Source organism: Centroberyx gerrardi, chromosome 3, assembly GCF_048128805.1.
Source record: "Centroberyx gerrardi isolate f3 chromosome 3, fCenGer3.hap1.cur.20231027, whole genome shotgun sequence".
Lineage (NCBI taxonomy): Eukaryota > Metazoa > Chordata > Actinopteri > Beryciformes > Berycidae > Centroberyx > Centroberyx gerrardi.
In genome coordinates, this window is record NC_135999.1 from 308,655 (window position 1) to 323,667 (window position 15,013).

The 15,013-nt window shown below is 44.3% G+C and overlaps 1 protein-coding gene across 1 annotated transcript in view; it reads left to right on the forward strand.

Moving 5' to 3' along the window:
* LOC139911183 (signal-induced proliferation-associated 1-like protein 2) overlaps positions 1 to 15,013 on the forward strand; it is a 92,904-nt gene that overhangs the window by 38,378 nt on the left and 39,513 nt on the right. Inside the window, exons 3-10 of the mRNA XM_078282733.1 lie at positions 576 to 703; positions 2,273 to 2,461; positions 4,170 to 4,344; positions 4,574 to 4,677; positions 7,047 to 7,204; positions 7,336 to 7,915; positions 9,051 to 9,325; positions 14,497 to 14,733. Coding sequence (XP_078138859.1) covers positions 576 to 703; positions 2,273 to 2,461; positions 4,170 to 4,344; positions 4,574 to 4,677; positions 7,047 to 7,204; positions 7,336 to 7,915; positions 9,051 to 9,325; positions 14,497 to 14,733 — 1,846 coding nt within the window. The remainder of the gene's footprint in view (positions 1 to 575; positions 704 to 2,272; positions 2,462 to 4,169; positions 4,345 to 4,573; positions 4,678 to 7,046; positions 7,205 to 7,335; positions 7,916 to 9,050; positions 9,326 to 14,496; positions 14,734 to 15,013) is intronic.

A 15,013-nucleotide genomic window follows, 5' to 3' on the forward strand; every position in this document is an offset into this window, starting at 1 on the left:
TGTTTTACCACGACAGTTTATACAGTATCAGGAGAGTTACCAGACTAAACTAACTAATTGTGTGATGTGTGATAAGCTCCACCCTCCTGGGACTGCAAGTAGGTAAAAACCAACAAGTTTGACCAATATGAGATTTGAAGGCCAATACCAATTGATAGACCTACTGATAGTTTTGCATTGAAGCTGTTGATAGGCAATATTTTGTGGCAATATTCATTATCTCAAAATTGAACCTTTTTCTAGAATTCCCAAAAATTACGTTTCCCTCAAACTTTATTCTTCTAAAAACATTCACAGCTGTTTTCCCGCTGTGTGACATCAAGGCGAAGAGTTTTTTGTTCCCAGTCAGCTGCTGTTGTGTTTGGTTGGAACAAAAACCTGCAGAGTGAAACCGGCTGATTCAGATATGAGGCAGGACTTCTGTCCACTGACCCAAACAGATGAGTTGTTCTTGGTGGGTCAGTTCCCACCGCACCGGTTTCTCTGGTCAGACAGCATCTGATTTTCAGTACCGGCCCTATGTGTTGGTCTAACCCTGCAACTCGGTCAGGCTCTTACCGTGTTTTTGGTGTCAGATCACCAGAACTACCTTGGTACCGATGAGAACCTGGGTCCGGTGTCGCTGAGCGTCCGGCGGGAGAAGCTGGAGGACGGGAAGGACGGGGCGCAGTTCAACTACCGGCTCGTCTTCAGGACCAGCGAGGTAACGAGCCGCGGGACAAACCTCTGTGTCTGTCTGTCAGTACCAATAAAGTTCATTTGTATTCATCTTAACACAGTACAACACAGTTTATACAACTGGTTTCATTCAGACAATCTGATTGGTCAAGAATGTGTTACCACTGTGCTGATAATTCCCATAATGCCACATGATCTATCCAGAAGCTTCAGTCAAGCTACAAAGCGTCAACTAGAGGTTTTAGTCCTTAACTGCAGATGCTTGTATAAACACAAAGTTACATACAAAATTTAGATATTACATCCACAGCATTTTAGCACTGCAACACGTCTGTTTTGTTCATTTCATAATTCAGAGACAGGGATTTCGGCTCTGCTGAAGAATCACAGCTGATCTGTTCTGATAGAGACTCTCGCTGCATTTCCTTTATGTTTGCAGCTCTGCTCTGTATTTTTAAATGTGCTGTCAGGCTCTGTGACCTCTGACCCTTCACATCCTGACTACTGGCTGCTTGTAATGTTGCTGATCTACAAAGTGAAGCTGATTCCACTGTTGCAGTCTTTGTAAATCGCTCTGGATCAGAGGGAGCCAGATTCCTAACATGTAAAACGCACAGTGGATTATTCATTAGATAATCTGTGGGTTTACTGCTCTGTCAGGAGGAATGTTGAAATATTTATCACAACTTAATGGGAAGATGTTAAAAGAACGTTCTTCGTCGTCATCTTCTTTCATCCCACCATGGGAGGAACTGAGGAGAACAAACAGTTTGACAGAAAGTTTCCTGACTGGTAAACTCCACCCACCTGGTACTCCAAGCAGGTTAAAACAAACTATTCAGTATTTACAACCAGTTTTGATCTCCCATGCTAAAATAATGTCTTTGCTCTTCGTTCAGTGAGGCGCTTTGTATAAAAGCTTTCACCCAATGGCAGATGTTCAGTACATTTACATCTCGCACAGTGTTGACTTCAGAAACTGTGATGTAAACATCAGTGGAGAAACTGAATCCAGCTGAATGCCGAGGCAGAAACCGGACTTGGATCTGGAGGATTATCAAGTATTGTTATCTAGTGGTTTCCTCACATCTCAGATGATTCACTGATTCAGACCACATCTCCAAACAAATATCTCTGAAGTATTAACAGTGGAAATGAAAAGCCTTAAGAATTTAAATATCACAGCTTTCAAAATGTATGTACTGTACAAACCAGTGTTATCAGATTTTCTAAATCATGCGAGGGAATAGTAGTTATAATTATATTTATTGTTTTCGATTGGCAGCTTGTTGACCTTTTCTTAGATTCCCAAAGTCCATCGGCCTTCCTGGTGTTAAAGACCAAAGAGAATCTGCGGTTTGAAAGGCGACCGCACCTGACAAAGGCTCATTCAATCTGACACTCAGTCAGCTTTAACTTTTCAAATTGCCAATGTAAAATAAAAGCTTTTAACCTTCGTTTTCACCATGAGAGCCTCAGCCCCTCTTTGGTTTTTAACCCAAGAGCTTCTGCTTTCTCTCACCGAGCGTTCTGGTGCCGAGCGGCGCTCCCAAATGTTTGTTGTTTTGTAAATATCTCTTCACGTCGCTCGCAGCTCACCACACTGCGAGGAGCCGTCCTGGAAGACGCCGTCCCGTCCGGCTCGAAGCACGGCTCGGCCCGCGGCCTGCCGCTGAAGGACGTGCTGGAGTACGTCGTCCCAGAACTCAACATCCAGTGTCTCCGCCTGGCCAGCAGCTCGCCCAAAGTCCCAGAGCAGCTCCTCAAACTGGATCAGCAAGGGGTGAGTTACCCAGCATGCCTTGTGCTGCAGTGCATTCTGGTCTCTCTCCTGCTCCTGTGGTGGAGAAATTGGTCTCTCTCCTCTTCTCCGATGGATTTCTCCCTGTATGATTGTTGAACATCTCTTGGTGCAAAATGGCGGCTCTAGAAAGAAGCCCTCGCTCTTTGATTCTGAGGGACTGACACCAAAACCTGACGTTTACCGCTGAGGTTTTTACATTGGTGGATGTTTTCCTTGATCATCACCAATTGGAGGTTTTTTTATTTACCACTGCTTTGGACTGTCACTCTGCATTTAGACATTCAGTGAGACAGAAGTGTAGTGAGTGAAATGTAGGTATTTGTTTTCTCTAGCTGCACCTTCCCCCTTGAATTATTCTCTGAAGGCCGTAGGTCCATAAATTATTTGGCCCTCACGTCCATGGGTGACTATTTGTCATGTTGCCATGGTGATCGCCATGGTGACGGCAGCATCTCAGAGAGGAGGAAAGGCGGCCACCAGCATCCCTGCGTGAAATTGGAAATTTTGCTCCACAAATCGATTTTGCCTTTGAGGCTGAAAGTCCGTCAGATAAACCTGAAGGAAACTCTGAAGCTCCGGTCCAAGATGCTTTGTCAGAGTCAGAGGTTGGAATGGATTGTATTTCCATTTTGGAAAGTTTCTCATTCAATATCTGTAACGTAGAGAATCTGCTGTTTAAGGATTTTAACGTTTTGACAACAAGGACTGAAGCTGAAGCTGCCTTTTATCCTTTAAAATGTTCCATCATTCATGCTAATTTTATGTCATCAGTCATTTTGTTTTTTTTAAGGTGCAGGTTATTTTCTCCAAGCTGTCGGTTTCTCAGTTTTTCCTCCTCTCCTCTCCTCTCCTCTCCTCTCCTCTCCTCTCCTCTCCTCTCCTCTCCTCTCCTCCAGCACCTTGCCTCTGCTCATGAATAATTCAGCAGCAGCCGGTAGGTGTTTTCTGCAGCAGCGGTGGAAATGTAATCACTTTCCCTTTGTGTTGCTGACTCCTCCTGTTCAGACTAATCGCACACTTAGCAGGTTGGTCTGAGCCTGCAGGGTCAGGAGTGGAAACTGATAGCTGGAGATAAAAGTCTGTGGCCAGCTGCTTACGGAGCGTTTCAGGCTAATCTGACACCTTACAGCTCGCTGCAGCGGTCTGATCTACAGCTGGAAGTGATAATGATGGAGCTCCGGTGTAGTTCAGCGGGTACAGCAAAGCATTATGGGTATGATGACTGCTGTAGTTGGTTTTCCTGGTCTTAACCAGACTGGAAAAGTTGACTTGCCTGCATCTTTGCTTTGTATTTGGTTTGTTCAGGTTCAAACTGACCAATCACAGCCAACCGGAGCTTGTACAGAAGTCACATGACTCACAAGCAGCTCGTTTATTGGACAGAGTTTGAACCTGTCATCCTGCCACTTCCTGTAACTTTATCTGACATGACGGACCTGTCTGTCTCTTCTTCTGTGGTGTTTATACCAGTTAAGAACACACGAAGAAGTAGCTGAATATGAGCATCAGTCCAGACTTCATTTTGTTCTGCTAGGCTTTCTGTTTCTTTCTACCCATAATGCACAGCGTTACACTGCCAGGATTAGAGGTTCAGTTCACACTGACCCGGTGCCTTGCTCGACTGCACATCAACACTCTTCTGTTGTCACACCGCCCCTAAAGTAGAAAATATCTTTGTGTTCTGCAGCTGAGCTTCCAGCACAAGGTTGGCGTCCTGTACTGCCGAGCCGGCCAGAGCGCCGAGGAGGAGATGTACAACAACGAGAGCGGCAGTCCGGCTCTGGACCGCTTCCTGGACCTGCTGGGCCAGAAGGTCCGGCTCAAAGGATTCTCTAAGTACAGAGCGCAGCTGGACACCAAGAGTAAGAAACCTCTCTGTCTGGACCCTGTCTTCACATCATGTTGCAGCTTTAATGTGGACGCTTCTCGCAGTGTGTGCAGTGTGTGCAGTGTGTGTAGTGTGTGTGCAGAGTGTGTGTAGTGTGTGTGTAGTGTGCAGTGTGGAGTGTGTGCAGTGTATGTGCAGTGTGTGCAGTGTGTGCAGTGTGTGTAGTGAAGCTGGTCTGACGGCAGGTTTTGATTTCCTCACAGCGGATTCGACAGGAACCCATTCCCTCTACACCACCTACAGAGACTATGAGCTGATGTTCCACGTGTCGACGCTGCTGCCCCACACACCCAACAACAGACAGCAGGTCAGCAGCTGGTTCTGAGCGCTGCTGCTTCTGCTGAGAGGCGGACTGCATGTGCATGTCACATTAATGTGCTCAGACTTCACATTAGTAGTCAGACTTCACATTAATGTGCTCAGACTTCACATTAGTGTGATCAGACTTCACATTAGTAGTCAGACTTCACATTAATGTGCTCAGACTTCACATTAGTGCTCAGACTTCACATTAGTGCTCAGACTTCACATTAGTGGTCAGACTTCACATTAGTGTGATCAGACTTCACATTAGTAGTCAGACTTCACATTAATGTGCTCAGACTTCACATTAGTAGTCAGACTTCACATTAATGTGCTCAGACTTCACATTAATGTGCTCAGACTTCACATTAGTAGTCAGACTTCACATTAATGTGCTCAGACTTCACATTAGTGGTCAGACTTCACATTAGTGTGCTCAGACTTCACATTAATGTGCTCAGACTTCACATTAGTAGTCAGACTTCACATTAGTGGTCAGACTTCACATTAGTGTGCTCAGACTTCACATTAATGTGCTCAGACTTCACATTAGTGTGCTCAGACTTCACATTAGTGGTCAGACTTCACATTAGTGCTCAGACTTCACATTAGTGCTCAGACTTCACATTAGTGGTCAGACTTCACATTAGTGTGATCAGACTTCACATTACTGTGCTCAGACTTCACATTAGTGTGCTCAGACTTCACATTACTGTGCTCAGACTTCACATTAGTGGTCAGACTTCACATTACTGTGCTCAGACTTCACATTAGTGTGCTCAGACTTCACATTACTGTGCTCAGACTTCACATTAGTGTGCTCAGACTTACCAGCTTTACCTGGACAGACAGAGCTTCAAGTCTCTGTGATAAAGATCATTAGTCATAGTATATAGTCTTCATGTTGTGTTACGTTTTATTATGTGGTATTGTTTTCATAAAATAATAACAACAATAACAACAGTAATAATAATAAGCATAAGAATAACTGTGAAGATAAAAATGGGAAAAATCAAACATATTCCATTAAAGCAAGTCTATAAAATTGTTTCAAAATGATTTAAAAGATGAAACTAAATCAGAATTAAATTAGAATCAGTACAATCAGAATAACCAAAGCAGATGATTCAGCTCAGCTGTTTCCATCAGTCTGCCGTCTCTTCATTAGAACTGGCATCTCTCATTTCACAGCAAACGTTTTTTTGTCACGTAGACAGACGTTTATTAATTGGAATTTCTATTGCTGGCAACGTTGCCGCGGTAACAATTCCACGGGCTGCCGTCAATTAACGCAGTGTGTGAGATGGTGTTGTTATGGGGGGGGGTCTGTGTGTGTGTGTGTGTGTGTGTTAATGAGATGACTGAACACAGCTTCTCCAGACGCTGCTGTCTCTCCACCAGCCTCCTGGTTTATTTATTCAGCATATTTAAGTCATGTCATGGCCAAGGTAGAACGCATTTTGCAGGTACTGATACTATACCACAGTGCTGATACTGTACTACTGATACTATACCACAGTGCTGATACTATACAGTACTGATACTATACCACAGTACTGATACTGTACTACTGATACTATACCACAGTACTGATACTATACCACAGTGCTGATACTATACCACAGTGCTGATACTATACTACAGTACTGTTGCTGTACCACAGTACTGATGCTGTACCACAGTACTGATACTATACCACAGTACTGATGCTGTACCACGGTACTGATACTATACTACAGTACTGATACTATACCATCACCACAGGCCCAGTGTGGGTGAAACAGCACTGATGCACTGCAGGAGCTTGTTCCCTGTCCCTGCCTGTGTTCTTTATACATAAAGTTTATAGTCAACAGCTGGAATCCCTCAAATGCGACTCAGAAACTCTCCAGGAAACTAAACAGATCTTAGATGCATTGCGTGTCTCAGAACTTGATTAGCAGGATCTGGATCATGACTGATAGTCCGGGCTCTGATCCTCAATCCTGTTTACTCATTTGCACATCCAGAAGCCGGCCAAGCTCAGCCGGAGCTTATCAAGACATGTGAAACGACAGATGTGCTTCATAGCTTTAATCACTGTAAGCTTCCTTTATTCAGAATGACTTTAATCAAAGTGCACTGAATGTACAGGAACTTGTCTTGTGACAGCAGGACAGGGACACAGGGACAACTTCTAGTTCACAATACACACTGACACAGGGCACAGAGACACCAAGACCTCACATAGAGTGGGACAGTGGTATATTGTATAATGGACAGTAGGCTTTGCATATCACTCTACAGATATGCATGCATCATTCAGTCACTGTGCTTTCAGGCAACATGGTTTATCTTCTTGTGTTTATTCTCTCTGTGTTTCTGTCTTCCCAGCTTCTGCGGAAGCGTCACATCGGGAACGACATCGTCACCGTTATCTTCCAGGAGCCCGGCGCTCTTCCCTTCACACCCAAAAACATCCGGTCCCACTTCCAACACGTCTTCATCATTGTTCGCGTCCACAGCCCCTGCACCGACAACGCCTGCTACAGGTGAGGAGGACAGAGCTCCAACACTGTATGTCTGTCTTTGAAACAAAGCTGTGTTTATATAGACTTTATTTCTATGTGAATTTTTCTCACCTGTGCAGTTCAACATGTCATCTTTTCCTCTTGCTGTCAAGCGTTGCTGTGACCAGATCGAAGGATGTCCCTCCCTTCGGCCCTCCGATCCCAGCAGGACTGATGTTCCCCAGCTCCCCCACCTTCCGAGACTTCCTCCTGACCAAGATCATCAACGCCGAACACGCAGCGCACAAGTCCGACAAGTTCCGTGCCATGGCCATGCGCACCAGGCAAGAGTACCTCAAGGACCTGGCGGAGAACTTTGTCACGGCGACGCCGGTGGACTGCTCAGCTGCCAAGTTCAGCTTCATCACGCTGGGAGGCAAGAAGAAGGAACGCAGCAGGCCGCGGCGAAACGCTCACCTGCAGAGCGCCGGGGCGGTCACCTGGGCCGTGGTCGCCCGCGACTTCAGCCGGTCCGCCAATATCGGCTGCCTGCTGGCCATTTCCAACGAGTTTGTGGTGCTGATAGAGGAGGCTTCCAAAGAGGTGGTGTTCAACTGCTACTGTCATGATGTCATCGGCTGGAGCGCCATGTCCGGCAGCGTCAAGCTGTTCTACGAGCGCGGCGAGTGTATTGTGTTCTCCACCCAGGAGGGATGCTGGGACGACGTTCGTGAAATCACTCAGAGGCTTGAGGTAAGATTTTGATTGGTCATCAAAGTTCAGACCAATCAGAGAGCTTGATTTGCTGCTTTGTAATGAGGTAGATAATTTCATCCACAAACATATTATAATAAAAAAAAAATGTAATTTAAGTTTAACAGGTCATCTACCACAAGGCTGTTGTCATCAGTAGAATTATTATGGGATGTTTGTAATCTACCCAGATTGTAATTTGAGGTGACATCTTAGATTTAGTTTTGTTTAGTCCATGCTACACATTCAAAGGGTCAGCTTTACATTTCTTTCTTCTTCTTTTCTTTCTTCTTTACATTTTCATAAATACAAAGAAACTTCACACACATTACTGGGCTTTAAAAAGCCAAAGGGGTAATCAGATAATCTGCTTGAAGGGTTTGTTTTCACAGGGATTTTAATGGCTAAGCACAAGGTGCTAATTACCCTGCTGGAGGTTAACTGAGGTTAAGGTCAACTCTGTCATTGGAAAATAGTTTCTTTGATGTTTCCCTCACACATGTTTCTACATATTTGAAGTGTGGAGGAGTGAGCAGATAGCAGTGAAGGGAAACTCCGTCTGCTGTGTCAGTTTCTCCTCTGTCACCTGACAGGCTGCTGGGTATTTAGTTTCAGTGCAAAGTACAAGTCAATTTGTACAAGCCAAAAATGTGACACTTACTGTTAGAAAATGATTTTTTACATGACAGTAGGTCAGTAAAATATAGCATTCTGTATTTGGTGAATAGAATTATTGATTGATCCAGTTCTAAGGAGAGAAGAAGTAGATCCAGAAACATCACTCCGTTCTGTGGTAGCACCATGTTTGGTAACGTGTTTCCCTCCAACAGAACAGTCTTAGAAAACAGAAAGAGATTATTATTACTATTATTATTATTATTATTATTATTATTATTATTATTATTACAATTACCCTCCAAGGGAAGAGAAGCCTCTTCCCCTGTCGTCCATGATCATACAGGAATACTTTGTTCCATCTGTTGCCCTGTAACTGTGACCTTTGCACTTACCATTGATGGAAAATGTTGAATGTAAATGTGTGACAGGGAGGCATGAGACAGAGGTGATGCACAGGAACAGAGTAAGAAGACAGAAACAGAAGTAGAATAATAAAAGTTTTTTCTGTCTTGTCCAGACTGTGAGTCGGGGCGGAGAGGCGGTGGAGTCGACGCTGCGGAGGAACGGCCTGGGGCAGCTCGGGTTCCACGTCAACTTCGAGGGCGTGGTGGCGGACGTCGAGCCCTTCGGCTTCGCCTGGCAGGCTGGTCTCCGCCCCGGTTGCCGATTGGTAGAGATTTGCAAGGTTGCCGTGGCAACCCTGTCACACGAACAGATGATCGACCTCCTGCGTACATCGACGGTGGTCAGCGTGGTCATCGTCCACCCGCATGAGGACGGAACGCCACGGAGGTAAGGAGCCGGTAGTTAAGGCTAAATATCAGGAACCAGGAACCTCTCTTTAAGGTTCTGTATCCACCAGGAACCTCTCTCTAAGGTTCTACATCCACCAGGAACCTCTCTCTAAGGTTCTACATCCACCAGGAACCTCTCTCTAAGGTTCTACATCCACCAGGAACCTCTCTCTAAGGTTCTACATCCACCAGGAACCTCTCTTTAAGGTTCTGTATCCACCAGGAACCTCTCTTTAAGCTCACAAAGACATAGTTTCAATTTTAAAAATCACTAACTGTTACCATGAAAAGTCAGGCTGTTGTAGTTATTACCAAATCAAATTCAAATGGGAACAAATTCTTCATTACGCTGGGGAATATTTTCGATGCTACGGAACTACTTTCCTGAGATCGCAAACGTGACGGTTGGCTTATTAAAGGGTAACTTTGGTATTTTTCAACCTGGACCCTATTTTCCCAACTTTTTGTGTCTAAGTGACTAAAGGGGACAACAATTTTTGAAATTGGTCCAGTATTAAGCGAGATCGCTTCAGCCAGCAGCTGCGAAACGAGCTGCAATGTAATCCGACGGGGAAAATCACACTGTCAATGTACGTCCACTAAAAGTTCTTGTTTTACTGACAGGCTCAGATTGTTATTATAAGTGTCTGACAACATTATGGAAAGGACCCTACAGAGAAATGAAACGTTTTTCTTTACCTTTCGCTTGATCTGGTCTGTGTGTAACCAAGTCTCGCTCAAGTCTCGTGAGAGTTGAGTTGTTGCAGGAAGTTACACACAGACCGGATCAAGCGAAAGGTACTGGACCAATTTCAAAAATTGTTGTCCCCTTTCGTCACTTAGACACAAAAAGTTGGGAAAATAGGGTCCAGGTTGAAAAATACCGAAGTTACCCTTTAAGTTGTTTGAGGAAAAAGTCGTCCGGCCCGGTGCATCGTGATGATGAAATATGCTGCAGAGCAGCAGCATGGCTCTGTGACGGGTTTTAATAGTTTTTAATACAATGCAGTTCTATGGCTGCTGGGACATGAGGCTTTACTGGGCACCGGCTACATGGACGAGACTTGTTAGCAAAACACATTCATTGCTGATTTTGTTATTTTCATAGGATTTGTTGATGGTAAGAAATGTATTAAAAACACCAGCCTGATGCTTTAAGGCTGGTTCTCCACCAGGAATCTCTCTTTCTAGCACTGACTTTTTTTTCTCTTAATTTCCAATGTAAAGTTGATGCTAACACATTTTAAGCATGATATTAAAGAATGTCATGCTTAAAACAGGTTAACAGTAGTTGCCTAGCAACAGCAGGAGCCACGCCCCCCACTTCCCACAGTGTATTTGTTTAGCGCTGCTAGCTACAACAGAGCCAGGTGGACACAGGATCCCTCCTCTCTCTGCCTCTCATGAACCTTCAGTACAGTCTGCAAGTCAAGTTTCATCAGGATGTTTATTTGTCATGAAGGAACGCCCTTCATTTAGAAATGATGAAAATCTGTCCTCAGTCCATAGCTGCTGATATGAACACAAGGCGTCAGACTGAGTTGTGCCAAAAATAATCTCATCTAAAAAGTAATCCTCTCAGCATAATCTGATATTATATTATTTCAGTCATAGATTTAATAGCCTGAGAGCAGTTCTCTCAGTCAGTGCTGTTAACTAGTTGTGAACTGGGCCAAGCTTCACACAGTCCAACAAGAAGTGACATTTTGTTAGTGTTTTTGCAGCTGAGATCAAACAAATCACACAAAGTGATTTAATCTAGTGATAATTTAATCTGGCCCTAATCCTAGATTTGGTTTAATTAAAACCAGGGTGAACTGGGAGCTTCCACAGCTGACTGGTCACCAGTTTACAGGATCAGAGCTGGAACAGCGTCTGCTGGGTTCTGCAGCACCGAGTCTCTTAACTGACTCCGGCCTGTGGGTGAAAGGACAGAGATGAACTAGAGGAGTAAACCAGATTTAACTGGAGCAGCTGTTCCTGAAACAGACCAAGCTGTCACTGCAGCATCATACATGACACAGAGATGCAGCATCATACATGACACAGAGATTAGGAGAGATTTATATTCTTTCTTCAGTGAGATATGTCAGGTGTGTTGGGACATGTTGGCATCAGATTTAGCAGGTAATTCATCAGACGACTCATCAGACAGGGTTTCATTTCCAAATGCCAAACATTCATTTAGGAAAATGAATGTTAACATGATATTTATTTCCGAGTATTTTAAAAAATGTAGATGTAAAATAGCTAATAATTTAGATGATGTCCCATATTGAATTTTACTTTCCAGCTTTTTTTAGTAAGTAGAGTAAAATTCACACTTTTGAAATGGGAGATATCGCATTTTGTAATGAAACTCTTCACACTGTGCAGCCCAACAAGAGCAAACAGCTGGATGTTGTGAACGAAGCTGAATGTCTGGGACACTGACAGCTGCATCATGAGACACAAGAACAGAAAGCATCACCACCTAAAGAAGCATGCGGTCACACTCTCCTCCCTCTGCAGCCTTCCAGCTGCCTTTGAGCAAGGCAGCGTGAACACCAGCAGGAGGCTGTGGAGGAAATGTGAAACTGAAAGTGAAGCAGAGCGGAGCAGGAAAACAGAAACGGCTCCTGACCAGTAAAGACAGACGGTGCAGTTTGGTTTGGAGCCGCAGCTCCCGGCTCGTTCCGGGCTAATTAACTCCATCGCCGCGACCTAACGGACTCGTTAAGTTAATCCGTGGTAATTGATGTAATGCGGCCGGAGGCAGCGAGCCGCCGGCCTGCATCCGAACCGCCCAACACTTTCCCTGAACGGCTGTAGTCAGCTGTTCTCACTGGAAGTAGGTTAATCTATTCTGTGGGTCAATAGAGCTGAAACCATCGGGACAGAAACTGTTACTGAGGAGACGAGAGGGGAAACTGGCAGGTGAAGGTCTTTTACAGCTGGTGAGATCAGTTCAGAGGATCTGATGACCTCCTGCTGATCCCTCTGGAGGTGTAGGTCTGATCCAACCAATCGTCTGTGGTGGGAGGAGTCTACCTGACCCCCCCCCCCCCCCACACACATACATACACACACACACACACACACACACACACACACACTACAGTTTAATAACACAAAGGAGAGTTACTTCCTGTCCAAAGTCCAGAAAGTGAGAAACTGTTTGAAATCTCAGCAGCTGGCTGATCATCAGAATTGATCAACAGCCTGATCAATCCCACAGATGTGTTCTGGTCTGTGTGTGTGAATCACCTGAAGTCTGACTGAAGCCAGAGACGGTTTAGAAACGAGACGGCGCAACTGCGAGTCATTTCCTGTATCTGTGTCACGTGGGTTTCTCCACTGCCCCGCCCCTTTAGGAGACTAGCGGAAGGTCCTGAGTCTATTCGCTCCAATGGGAGAAGTGAACGTGAGCACAGATTATGACCGATTCTTTCACCCCATAGTCACCGAAGTAAATATTGGACCCATTTTTCACAAGCCACATATTTTCCGAACATTTTGACACTAAAATGGCATTTTTCAGACAGACAAATCAGGAGAAAATGAACTTTGTTGGAGACCTGTCTCTGTCTCAGCAACACACTCTCGTGAGATCTGGCAACATCATCACACATCCCGTCGGTCTGGTTTCACTGCAGCGCTGCCGACGGCGCTTTCCAACCGGATAAACAGAAGTCTAAAGGGACTTATATGTGAAACCATGAATTAAAAGTTAAAACTGAAATAAAACTTGTGTTTCTTTCTCCACACGACGTTCACAACACTTCCAAATGAGGTGGGGGGGTGGGGGGGAGAGGCGACCACGCCCACTTAGGAGACAGGAAGTGTATACCATTTCATACCATTGGTGCAGCTTGTGATGCGTCATCTTGTGTGTATAGAGCAACTTTGCTGAAGCTAACTGTAACTCTACAGACTGCAGCTTCTGTGTTTTACACATATATGGTTGTATATATACAGTATATGGTTATATATACAGTATGTTATATATATATAGTTGTATATATACAGTATATGGTTATATATACAGTATGTTATATATAGTTGTATATATACAGTATATGGTTATATATACAGTATGTTATATATATATATAGTTGTATATATACAGTATATGGTTATATATACAGTATGTTATATATAGTTGTGTATATATACAGTATATGGTTATATATACAGTATGTTATATATAGTTGTGTATATACAGTATATGGTTATATATACAGTATGTTATATATATATATAGTTGTATGTATACAGTATATGGTTATATATACAGTATGTTATATATATATATAGCTGTATATATACAGTATAGGCCATATCAGTGTGACGTCACAACAACAAAGAACTTACTTCCGGGTGGATAACGTCGGTGGTGCTGCATCGGCGCTACAGTATTTTTCGTGTTATTTAACCAAAGTAAGACCCCTTTTTAAGCTCATGTTTGTGACATTTGTGGCACTTTGACAATATGTTTTACTCGTGTAACAGAAAATGGCTCAAGGATTTCAGAAAGCTTATCATGTTGGCAACATTTCGGTCAGGAAACCTTACCTACAAGAAGTGAAAGATTTTACCCAAACGGTTTTTAATGGAACGCCTCGGGACCGGCGGTGCAGTGCCAGTCCCAACGGAGCTGCTGCTGTGCTAGACCCGAACGGGACTAGCAAAACCGAGAGACTGTATTACTGTCACTCTAGCAAGCTTGCACGTTATGCTACCCAACAGTGACTTTTATCATTTTTATTACTGACCTGTAAGAAAATGTTTGCCGCAAAACCCGGTCATGAGGCTGCTGCCAGCCTGTCCTCAGTTCTGTAGATGCAGACGGCCTGTAAACTATTCTCTGTAGCCACCGATTCCGTTAGGTTGCTTTAAAACTGAAAAAGCCTAAACTTAATCCATTATGTACCAAGCTATATTTGGCATTACAGCCCCAAACACAACCCGATTTCGGCATAATCGCTAATGTTTTGTTTAGTTGACTCGTATTTAACGCTGCTTAAAACTAACAATTTCCGCTGCCGACAGGTGCGAGTTCTCCACCCGGAGGTATAGCCAATCTGTTTGTTTACAAACATTCTGATTTGGACTATATGGTTATATATACAGTATGTTATATAGATATATAGTTGTATATATACAATATATGGTGTCTTATGTGTGCAGGAGCTGGTCGGAGTTGTACCGGGTGCCGATGCTGGAGTTGAAGCTGGAGGGGGGCGGGGCCTCGGGGCCCTTCAGGCCGCCGCCCCCCGCCTGGCACCGGGTCACCGCCGTGCCCGTAGCCCCGCCCCTCTCCAGAGCCTCGCCCAATCGGGGCCCCAGCCCCGGGCAGCAGATGTTCCATTACGCTTCTGGTTCGATCTCACGAAGCGCCTCCTTCGACAGGAAGGAAGGAACCAGGTACTCTTCCTCTTCTTTGTCTTCTTCTTCCTCTTCTTCTTCTTCTTCCTCTTCTTCCTCTTCCTCTTCTTCCTCTTCATCCTCTTTCTCTTCTTCCTCTTTCTCTTTTTCTTCCTCTTCCTCTTCCTCTTCTTCCTCTTCTTCTTCCTCTTCCTCTTCTTCCTCTTCTTCTCCTTCCTCTTCCTCTTCTTTCTCTTCTTATTCTTCCTCTTCTTTCTCTTCTTCTTCCTCTTCCTCTTCTTCTTCCTCTTCTTCTTCTTCTTCTTCTTCTTCTTCCTCT